Below are 12376 nucleotides of genomic sequence, written 5' to 3' on the forward strand. Positions count from 1 at the left end.
TAGGATACGGACTGAAGCGATCTCTTTCATATGATATTTTAAAAGTTGGTGAAATAGTAAATTTTTATGTGAATCTTTTTGACAATCTTTTGACACTTCACCAATTTTCGCAACTCGAATTATTATATTCTGAAACTCCCAAACTGTTGTAGATTGCGTTAGAAGTGGACAACATACGGAAAAGTTAGATTTGAATGCCTTGTTGATAGCAAATATAAACGGGATGTGGTTGCGAAACGACGAGTTTCAAAGCGTCTTAAATTGATATAAAAACGATGAAAGTGAAACCGAAAAGCATTTGCGTATTAGTTGTTCTTATATTCAATTGAAACTTGATGTTTTGATGAAACAGAAATTGAAAAAAAAAGATTTTCAAAAGAGGAAGCTTGTTTTTCGTATTTTTTCCCATGTTCTGAATCTATAATTTACCGTTTCAATAAAAGCTAAACAACAATTTAGAAATAGAACAATAGAGAGGCTATCCGAGTTACTGTTTCAATTTAAAAAAATGTTTAGTGAAACAGTATATATCATTCTTATATATAAAAGACAAGTGGGCATTGTCTGAGGCGTTGTCCGCAACGGATTCTGAAAGAGAAGAGAAACTGAGCCAGCGGGCAAAACCTAACCAGCGTGCCTTGGACAACGACCGTCGCTTTAACGGAACGAAAATAAAAAATCCCGGAACGAAAAAAAAATCCCGGAACAAGAAAAAGATCCCGGAACGAAAATGTTCAATCTATTCCTTGAATTTTTGCGGAGTTATATTGTTCCAGAGTACCGAAAAGAGTAGACGCGGGTTTGAATCCTCCCGGGTTAGAAATCAATAAAATTATATTTGAAATTCCTAAAAACAGGACTTTTGTAAATCTAGAAATCAATAAAATTATGATTGAAATTCCTAAAAACAGGGTACTTTTTATAAAATTAACTTCCCCCACCATTCTTATCTGTGTCGGTACCGGATAGACTCGTCGATCAGAGGATGTAGTAGTCTATAATACGCGGGCTGAAGTTTTCTTCAGTAGACGCGGGTTTCTGTATACAGGTGTACGGTATACAGGTGAACAGGTAAAGAGGTATACCGTAGGGGGTACGGTAGGGGGTACGGTATTCAGAGAGTTTTTAATTATAGGTGAACAGGTACACAGGTAAAAACAGGTCCCCCGGTGTGTGGTACTTACCTGGAAACTATGAACAGAGGTATGATGAATTACAGGCCTTTTTTCAGAGAGGTAGGTATTGCAGGCCTTTTTTTCAATTACAGGTACACAGGTGATGACGTCACCCGTAGGACGGAAAATTCTTCTAGAAAGGCAGGGTGGAAAGTTCCTCCTCCATTCTACTTACTGTCAACAGTTGATTTTTTTCGGAAATACAAATTTAACACGGAAATCAACGACTGAAAATTGCTTCTACCGCAATTGGTTTTCGATGGATTTCAAGGACATGACTGCCGGACAAACTTCTGATTTCTAAGTCTAATTCGTTATGTTTTCTTCTGATTTTTATCATTTTTAGTAGTTGAGTTTTTTTTCAATTCCTCAAATAGAATTTCTTTATCAGAAAACAGTGGAAAATTATTACTGTTTCAAGAAAAACCTCCAACAAACAGTCTTTGTGACTTTTATTATTTTTTTGCATTTTACACACACATCAATTTACTGCAACGCAACGTATTAAATTGAATTTGTTACATTGGTTCAAAAAAACATCAGCTTTGATCCAGTTAACTTTCGTTTTTGACGGAATAGTCCGAATTCTCACTGTTTCAGAAATTTTAAAAAATTGATCACGATCTGATTAAAACATTGCAAAGTTGTGTTAAAAAATTGTAAGAATTGAACGCATTTTTTTTCAAAAACGTACTGTTTCAAGGAACAATCACAGCTCGGGCAAAGTTATTATCTTTGATCGCATACTCACAGGGGTGCGAGGCGTAAGGTCCGCAACGAAAAGCTTTGAATTTACCGGCCGAGTCGCGATGCGTTTGCGTCGCGTTTTTCATTGAAAAATACGACAAACACACGCTAAACTTGAACTTGGCACTCAGCCAAGTCCTTTTTTGCACCGTGCCAACCGCTGAGAGACGGAGCGCGTTTACGTGACCTTGCGTTTTGCACCCCTGTGCATACTAAATTCTATTCCAGTGTTCAACATGTCGACGAGTTGCAAAGCGTCTAAATTGATATAAAAAGGATAAAAGTGAAACTGGATTTGTTTATTAGTTGTTCATATTCCAATTGAAAATTGATGTTTTGATGAAACGGAAATGTTTAACAAATTTTATTTTAAGAAGAAACTTGATTTTTCACAGTTTTCTCATGTTCAGAATCTATAATTCAATGTTTTAATGAAAAATTGAGTAACAACATAAAAAAATAGAAAAACTATCATGCAGGAGAACTAGAGTCACTATTCAAATTATTGTTTCGATTTAAAAATTAAAAATTGTTTAGTGAAACAGTATATATTAGTTATAAGGCAATTGCCTTTCGGATAGTGAATCTATTCCACGACTCAATAAATTATTCATTTCTGGAATATTTCTTTTACTGTTTCAAAAAAAAACTTGAGTTTTTTGTTCAAATTTACTCAATGTTGCGTCGTTTTTCACACGATTCACAGTTTCAAAAAAATTCAACCCGAGTGTGAAGTATTGCAAAGTAGTTATTTTCCAGTAATCCGTTACTAAATTTAACAGAATAAAAAAGAGCAATTTCTGTTTCAACTTTTTCTTATCTCCCTTCACAAGTTTTCTTATCCAGTGTAGCCAATAATATAACTCCGGTATTCAGAATAACATTTACTGTTTCAAAAATCAAGTATCTAAAACGATTCTCATATTTGATATTACTCCGGCTAAATAAGTCCATGATAAATACAACCTAATTTTTCGGTTTCAGTAATATTTTCTTTAAATGATCTGAATTCATATAATGATTTCTTCACGTCATTGTCGATTTTTTACAATTTCAATAAGAAAAACTCAAAAATAACTCTCAAATCACATCATTTCGTTTGTCTATTTCTTCTATTCGAATTACATGATATTGAGTCCTCAAAAACTTTAATCCGTTAAGTCAAGAGTAAAAACCAGACGAATTCCGTTAAGAAAGAAAAAACATGTGCTTTGCCCTCATGGTATCATGTCATTCTGCTTCCGAAAATAAGACGCTTCGAACGGGAAAAAAGAGACATAGAGGGAGGGAGAGACTTTGCTCTTTGCACGAAATTTTTGTGCCCTCAGGGAGAACTCTCTCGGGGGGTCAAACAGATTACTGTCTCCTCCTTTCAAAAGGGGCGGGGCTTAGGGAAGAGAGTATAGGAAGAATATTATTTCATTTTATCAGAGAGAATTCTGTGTCACACAGTATTTTATATTTGAAACTGAAAATGAAAGCTCTCAGATATAGAAGAGATTTATTCCGTAACCGGACTCAACGTTATGTTCCAAAGAGGTTTGTGCTTTTTTGTTTGCTTTGGGAATTCTTGCAAAATTTCAATTTTTTTGTCTGTGTCTTGTAATTTGAACTATAGCGAAAATGCATTCTCAAAAAGGTTATGGTTTTTCAAAAGCTGTTGAAACAGTGAAATTTTTTTAAATCGGTTTGACTTTCAGGGGAGTTTAAAATATTGTTGGTTGTTGTTTCAAAAAGTATTGAATCTGAAATCTTTAGAAGTCTAACTGATGAGAAGACCAATTTTCCTTCTGTATAACTACTGAAACAGTGCAATTAAAAAAATATATTTTGTGAAGTATCCTACATTTTACTGGATTTTGAAGTGATTAAAGTGTATTCTCATTATAATGGAATTCTCTCTTTTATGAAACAGCAAAAATTTTCTCTGAAAATAAACTTCTGTCAACTTTTGCACAAAACCTTTGCAGAATTTTTTTGTCTGTGTCTTGGTTACAGAGCGAATTTCACTGCGTTCTCAAAAGATGTATGACTTTTCAAAAATTGTTGAAACAGTGATATTTTGAAACATTGATCCGACTGTAAAGTATTGGGGGTTGCTGTTTCAAAAATTATTAAATCTGATATTTTCAGAATTCAAACCGATCATAAAACCGGTTTTTGCACAACTTTACTAATTTTCAAACACTGAAAATAATTTATTTGGAAAAGTGAAATGATTAAAATTTATTCTTATAGTAGCCTTTTATGAAACTGTAAAAAAAAAACTTCTGCCAGTTTTTTCATTTTTTGCCAGTTTCAACAAGCTTCGAAGAGACGTTCGAGATGACCGACAAAGACTGAATCCTGAACTCATCGAAAACATAATGATTGGATTCTTTTATTCGAACAGCTACAAATAGGTTCTGAAGATGTTTCTGTTCTTATGTATTTATGAATTTAAGAGTTTTCTCTTTCTTTCCTCTTTTTTTCCTAGTTCCACTCTTTCTCTTTCTCTTTCTCTCTTTTACGGAAGAAGAAAATATGATTCTTTTTTTGTGAAATTCTTTTAAACACAAAACTAAAAAACGGCATTTTTACCGCTTGGAAAATGAAACGCGTCAAAAATTGCCGTTTTAAAAACAGGCGAAGGCGGCCTTCGCCGGAAATGAAAAAAGCGAAGGTTGCCTTCGCCTGAAATTATACAGGCAAATATCGCCGTAGGCGAATATCGCCGCCGGCGGAAATGAAAAAGGCGAATGTCACCGTAAAACGCATTATTAACAAAATATAAAAAAATTATTTCAATGATGGTAATCACAAAAAAAAAGTTTGCCACTTTTTTTGACCGGAGATAGATCTTCAATGTTGGTCCAGAATTTGTAACATGGAAAATCTGCCCCGTCCATATTTATGTTTTCTGTCCAATTTTTATATTTTAATAAATCTGCTCCATCTTTTTCACTTAAATATGTGGTTTGCTAAGATAAAAAGGAAGTTGTTGAATTTGGAATAAATCTGCTCTATATTCTGTTTTCTAGCGGATAAAACACGGGAAAGAAAATAAAACAGTATTAATGGAGTGGTCCAAAAATGCTTGAATTTTTTAAATTTTTCTTCAATTATCTGAACTTTTGAAATTTCAACCGTCTTATATGGAAGAAATAATTATCAAATATTGTAATTGTTTATTACGACTTATCGACTTATCAATATCATTTCGATTATTTTTTTATCACTGAACATGTCTCCATGAAACAGTAAAGAATTCAGAAAAATTTCTGTTACATAAATTGTTATGTTGTGACGGAAACACTAATCTAATGATGAAGTTTTGATTGTTGCAGTTTTCACAAGTGCTTTTAGCCGATCAGTTGGTCGATTATGAATCTGAACATCACAGTTATTCTAACCAGACACCTAACATACCCCTGAAACAGTGAAATCTCATTCCAGAGCCTTCGAAACCATCGGAAATGCTCTCCGTCTCAACACGTTTCTCCGTAATCAGGATGCAACTCAAATCGAAAAAATCTCGTCGGCAATGTATCCGGTCGAGGTTCAAGCCGGAGCAATTATCATTCGTCAGGGAGATTTGGGGTCAATTATGTATGTCATTCAAGGTTAGTTTTTATTTAAATGAAAGAGTTTTTTGTTGGGAAAGAAAAATTAATTTCTGTTCCGAAAATAGGTATGAGTCTGGGAGTTATGCGAATACCATTGGGACGGTCATATATGAATATGTTATGTTTTTTTAAATATATTCTTTTCCATAGAATTTTTCTAAATTCATCAAAACGCATCCAAACCACAAATGTAAATACTTTTCGTAAAAACAGTAAGTTTTTTATTGAAATTAGTTTTTTTTTCATGCTTTTAGTGATAATGTACCTTGTTGAGTTCATAAAACTTCCAATTTTTAAATCTGTTTTAAATAAAAACTAGTTAATTTTCAGAAGGAAAAGTGCAAGTTGTGAAGGATAACCGATTCGTCCGTACAATGGAAAGGGAGCTCTTTTCGGTGAACTCGCCATTCTTCATCACTGTGAGAGGACTGCAACTGTTAGAGGTGAGAATATTGTGAAGCTCAAATGAAAAAAATTATTATGGGGCTCAATTACATATAATTATAATAAATTAGACATCAATCATTGTAAGCCTATGTATCAGCGTCAAGAAATATTTTTGTTCACAGTAACTTCGAACAATTACTGTTTCAGTGAAACAGAAAGCATTTCAAAGAAATTTCCAATGTAATTTTCTTCATTGTGTCTATTAGCATAGCACGCTTCTTACATCTCCGCTCTATGGAAATCGAATAAAATTGTGGGCGAAATTGAGCGACTCAGAGAAAAGAGACATTTTTCAAGTGCATTTCGGTGGAGCGCAGTTGTAAGAACTGTGTCGAGCCAAAAAATTTGAGAGCACACCAAATATATTACTGCAACAGCATTTTGAAGTTTCTGTTTCAACAACCTTTGATCAGATGAAGTTATTTTGTGTTTTATTGATTTCTCAAACAGTTCATAGAAAGGAGACAGAGTGACTTTTGTAAAATTTCCATTTTTGGAATAAGAATTTTGAAATAGTAATTTTTTTGTTATTATATAGAAGAAGAAATCTATATTATTTACTGAAAAACTATTGTAGACTCTTCATAAACCTTATAACAATTTTTTAAAACAGTAAGAATACGATGTTTTTGGGCAGATAGCACGAAGCTGTAAAAAAATTGTCGCATTTTTTTAAACATGCATTTTTACCCATTGTGAACGATTCCAGAATGTTCTATCATCAATCAAGTTGACCTTTCCCGATTCTATTTTTATCACTGATTTGATTATTTTCGGTGTCATTCGTACACATTTCCATACTCGATTGATTAGAACTGTAGAATAGAAATTTCTGAAGTGGAATAGCTGAAAGAGTCAAAATTTTTAATATGAGATTTTCTTCATAGATTTGGAGCACCATTGTAAATAACAACACTTAAAAAACTAGTTCTAGTTTTGAAACAGTAAGAAAAAATTGTTCTAAAACGTAAAAATGTCCAGTCCTTTTCCCAATTTCCCCCTTAATTTTCCCTTTCTTTTCTCTCTCAACCCGATACGGAAATGACCTAATCAGACCAATTTCCAACCGTCCCAAACTATCCCAATTCGTCATTCTAGATAGAAGACAAGGGGGTCCAGTTCTTTTTAGAAACAAAACAACAAAAATCAACAAAAGAAGGAAAAGTGACGATACCAAAGCGCCAAGATTCAAAATGACGTTTAAACGAGAACATGATGTAATTTATGCTTCTTTGGTTTTAGAATAGATTGTGATATTCTGAAAATCAAAGTGACATTGAGTGGTCAAGTACCTGATTTGTACTGAGGTTACTGTAGCAATTTGAAGCGATAAGTGGATATTCTGAAAGATTCATTATTTCAAAACGTGTGGAAACAGAAAACATAATTACAGTTTCAGATTTTTTCAATTCAATAAACGATAGGTTTTTAATGTTGATTCTTGAAGTATAAGAAACAAAAACATACGGTATTTACATACATAGCATACTTTTCCTTTTCAAAAACTGTGGAATTTTGTACTGTTTCAAAAAATCATTTCCAAAAGTTCTGGATGCCTGAATTTTGCTTGGGACGCGGTATTTGATATCAAACAATTGTATTTGCTTTACATTAAAATCGTTGAGCTTATTTGCTTCCAATCAAAAATCAAAATGACTGCTCAAGTACTCAATAAGTACTGTAACTGTAGTTATTTTCTGCAAAAATTTTAAGAAAAACATACATTTTTGCTGTTTCCCAAATTTTCAAAAAGTTATTCAAGTTAATTAGATTTGATAGTGAGAGAATACTCATTGGCTGACTGAATAATCATTTCGAGGAATAGGATTTATTGCTGTTTCAAAAGCTGATTGTTTTCAGCGCCAAAAAAATGGATAGCCAATGTTTCGATTTTTTCTTGACAATGAATTTATAAAATACTTTTTCCAAGTTTCCAGTTCAGTTTTAATCTAATTTGTGAATGCAATATGACAATTTGTGAGTTATCGTTGCTTTTTAAAATATAAATATTTTCTGTTTCACAATTTCCAAACAAGGACAGAGTTGTAGACAATTTTCAGTAATGTTGCTGACTCATCTGAAATATTTCTGATTTTTTGTTGTCGCGACCATCCTTCGGATACTCACGACCTTAGATGCAGACACATATCTTCACAGCTAAATCTCATCACTTAACCAAAGGCAAACCAACAATCTAGTATGATTTCTCTCAAACGAGAGAAACTCATATTCAAACTGCCGCCATGAAGTATACGAAGAAGGATGCAAGTGCGCCCCGCCGGACGCAGGTCGCGCCGGCGCGCATAACTCTACACTTCGCCTTCTAGAAGCTTCCGAGAAATGGCGCGAAACCACCAACGCATCAACGGAACAAGCTACAATCGTCAGTCTTCAACTCAAGTCGACTCACGTTGACACCTCAACATCAGCTCACGTCGGAGGACTAACTTCCATGTGTTCTCGCTGAGAAGCGTGTGTCCAGCCGTATTGGTGCACCGCTTCAAAGTGAGACACACACACACACTCCGACTACCAGCTCGCCTTCAACCGAGGACAACCAATACCAGCATGCACTAACCTACCAGCTACTTATTCCAATAAAGGGTTTATCGATCTCTCTTTGTGCACCGCTTTCAGATCACAATACACAGATAACAGTCAGTGAAACATCCTTAGGGTTGAGGGGCAGGTTTCCACCAAACCTACATAAAAACCCCCTCGTCACATCTGTTTCAGTAAATTGAAAATTCATAAAGACCGATTATGTCCAATTACTTTTACTTTTAACCTTCTTCTTTATGAAATCTTCTAAAATTTCACCGTTTCAGTGGAAGCAGTAAACTTTTCCAAATCTTTTCGTAATTTGTTCTCATAGCCCCCCAATTCTTCAAATATTTTCTGCTACAACCAATTTTTGGTCTCTGTATCCATTTCCTTATCAATGTTTTCTATTTTTAATAACAATTAACTGATCGAAAGGATCAAATAGTTACCGAATAACAACTACAAAATGTTATTCGATATGGGAGGGGTGTCTAGTCAATATTATTTCAGACTGATTTCTGTTATACTCACCGATGTTTTCTCTTGACTCATTAGTGGTGGAAACAATCCGGTTTAAGATCTAAAAATGTAAAAATCTCGAGAGAATAGATCATCTCATTGCCTAATCGATTTAAATAGTTTTTTTCAAAAAAAATTACAGTTTCAGAGATTTTTGTTATATATTTTAAGGGTTTTGGTTATAGTGGTTCATGTGCAATGTTATGAAAATTCTAAAAAATTTTCCTTCTTCGGTCATAATGTTTCTCAAAATTCCGCATTTTCAGCCATCGAATCGTGTCATTTATGGGCAATCGAACGCAACGTATTTCACGCGATAATGATGGAATCAGCACGTGAGAAAACAATGACAATGAAGAGATATCTGAAATGGTCGAATCGTTTCTGTGGTTATCCAGAAGAAGTTTTGTTGAGAATCGCCGAATTTTGTACCGAAATGAGATATGAGGCAAGGGAGGAGTTGGTGGTGAAGCCGCAGTATGTCTACTTGATTTGCAGAGGATCGGTTTGTTTATTTTCGGCTCTAATACAGTTTAGATGTCCTTTGAAAACTTGAACGTCCCAAAAAACACTTAGACGTCCCAAAATACGTTTAGACGCCCCTTGAAGTCCGAAAATTTGGTTTTAAATAATTAGACGTCGAAAACTTTCCTATTGCTCTGATATAATTTGCGTTGGCAATTGGTAATTAACAATTACCTATTCTTTAAAAACTTCACTGTTTCATGAAAAATCTGAAACAACTTGATTTCTGTAATTACGTAATGAACTTGTTCTATTATTTCGAAACAAAATTTTTTTCAACTCCCTGTTTCAAAATGTTTTATTGAAAAAGCATAGAAAATTAGGATTGATCTTTTCATAGTTTTTTATACGAAACAACTTTCCAGTTACAAAAAATGGCATATGTGAAACTTCGCATTTTCCAAGCGTTACTGTTTCTCAAAAATCTGAAACAGTAGATTGCAAGAGTGCATTGTACTGTTTCAAAACTTCATACCGACTGACTGATGACTTCATCTACGAGAAGTAATTACTTTTCAAGCAAAAAAATTTATTGTTTCAAAATGCTTTGTTGAATAACATAAAAACAATCAGAATTGATGAAATACGTTTTCCACCACAAACATTAGAGAACACTTTTTACGGAACAGTTTAGTAGTTCAGCTCATTTATTTCATTTTTCGATCATAACTAAGTAACTGCATCAGAAAACTCCTTTTTTAGAATTCGATTGCAATGTGAATTACCTTCTTCATATTGAAAAAGATTTTATTGAAATCTGATACAGTAGATTTTTTTGATATCCATAAATCAAAAATCAAAAGTTTACTGTTTCAAAAAATATTATAGAAGAGTTTCAGAAATCAAAGTTGATGGACCCTATTCTAATGAGTTGAAAGTAGAAAAAGTTGTTCGCCGTAGAATTTATGGTATCGACTCATCTGGAATAGTATGTATTCGATTAAAACTAACTTACTCTTTCAGAAAATTCGTACAAGTCAAAAAATTGAAATGGATGCGAGGGACTGGATATTGGAATTCAGATGAATCAAATCGAATAAGTGAGCAGGTCAGAAAGACTTCTAATATTTGAGAGTCATTGAAAGTGTAACGCAAGGAAGTTCGTTTTGAACTCGATCAATTCTATGATGCCCATAAGAAATCGTGTGATAAGATCCAATTGTTGGAGGAACGAAATCAGGAATTGACAAAGGACATTGCGGAGATTCAGTCAATGAATAAGGTCTACTTACAAATGATAGAGTATAATTCGGATTGTATCGCGGGACTAACAGCTCAAATGGAAAAGTTGGTCACATTTGTGAATAAATAAGGGGAAATGATTGTATTATATTTATATTGTGATGATTGTATATAGAATGTTTGCCAAATTAAAAGCGTTTCCATTCTAAAAGATCAAAACTCATTTCTCCCTTCCTTCCATTTTTAGCATCCATGTTTTATTCTCGTTTTCTAATTGAATTTTCCCTTATTTTATGACGTTAGAGTTTAGAGCAGGTGGAATTAATGTCGACTTTTATGTGTTTCTTGGAATTTCCTCTAACTTTTTCTGTTTCACATCCATTTTGTTAGCTTTTTGGTAAGCCCCATACCGAAATAGCATTAGAGCGTACATTCCAAAACCCCTTAATCCAGCGGCGATCTCATTAGAAATCCGGTCGGAAAAAACAAAAAAATACACCCACTTGATAGAAAAGGGTCCGGGAGTAATCTGGCAGAAATGCTTCCCCCGCCAAACCACCAATTTGTTTTTCCCGCTTTTTTTTTCTCTTTTCGGCTTGTTTTGAAACTGAAATTTTTTTGGTTTTTGTGTTAATGTTTCAATTTTTGGGCGGGAAAATATCTAGCTTTTTTGCGGGAATGCATATATTCATTGAACCGGAAACAAATATTTTTCTTCAAAAACTTGTGTAGACTAGACTAGAGGAAACTGCTTTTTTCAAGAGTTTTTTATATACTTCAGGACTGATTTAAAAAAATTTATTTACTGTTTCACCTATTAGCACGGCACGCCTCTAACAACCGCGCTCTAGCGAACCCGAAGAAAATTGTGTACGAAATCGAGAGACTCAGAGAAAAAGAAACATTTTTCAAGGGGGGTTTCGGTGGAGCTAATAAATCAGAAATTTCTTTCGAAATATCTATTATAATGGTGACCAATCGTATGTGGATAAAAAAATTTTCAAACTTTCTCGTGAAACAGTAAATTTTTACAAAGTGAAATTTTACAATTTCTCCGAACATTGATTACCACTGATTGTATGTTTTCATTCTTACTTACTAGGGAATGGTCAGGACTGACTTTGGAGTTCAGCAACGAGACCTAGCAGAATCACCCCTCGACCACCGATCGCTGGCCGAAAGATATCTTCAGGTGCTGTGATATTCGGGGCGAAACACAGCTAAATTTAGGTGGAAAATCGAGTAAATCACATGTATTAAATTTGCATTTTCAGACAAGGATATCTGGATTCTGGAGGGTCGTCAGCAGTTTTTGAAAACTGATTTTTCATCAGAATTCGATTCTCTATCGATTCTGCTAGGTCTCGTTGCTGGACTCCAAAGTCAGTCCTGACCATTCCCTAGTTAGTGCTGCATTTCTAAAAAAAAGATCATCAAATTTTACTGTTTCAATACAAATACTTCACATCTTCCTTAATTTAAGTGATAATATTAGTATGAATTTTTAGTCGTAGGCTAACAATATTGTTAATGTTTCAATGAGTACGTTTCTTGAAAACTGAGTTACTACTAGTGATCTACGAAGTCATGACTTTCGGTGTTAAAGGCGCATCTAGTTCATTCGAGATTTCG

The 12376-nt window shown here is 34.0% G+C and overlaps 2 protein-coding genes across 2 annotated transcripts; both read left to right on the plus strand.

Moving 5' to 3' along the window:
• Window positions 1-3396: 3396 nt before the first annotated feature.
• GCK72_015259 (uncharacterized protein) lies at window positions 3397-5985 on the plus strand (the record flags this gene model as incomplete). Its single annotated transcript, XM_053730736.1, has 3 exons — window positions 3397-3461; window positions 5358-5524; window positions 5858-5985. The coding sequence occupies 3 exons, from the start codon at window positions 3397-3399 to the stop codon at window positions 5983-5985; spliced, it is 360 nt and encodes a 119-aa protein (XP_053585508.1).
• Window positions 5986-7941: 1956 nt separating this feature from the next.
• Window positions 7942-12137, plus strand: GCK72_015260 (uncharacterized protein; the record flags this gene model as incomplete). Its single annotated transcript, XM_053730737.1, has 4 exons — window positions 7942-7951; window positions 9304-9514; window positions 10526-10602; window positions 12019-12137. 4 exons carry the CDS (start codon window positions 7942-7944, stop codon window positions 12135-12137), a joined length of 417 nt encoding a protein of 138 aa, XP_053585509.1.
• Window positions 12138-12376: the final 239 nt, after the last annotated feature.

This window comes from Caenorhabditis remanei, chromosome IV (genome assembly GCF_010183535.1).
Source record: "Caenorhabditis remanei strain PX506 chromosome IV, whole genome shotgun sequence".
Lineage (NCBI taxonomy): Eukaryota > Metazoa > Nematoda > Chromadorea > Rhabditida > Rhabditidae > Caenorhabditis > Caenorhabditis remanei.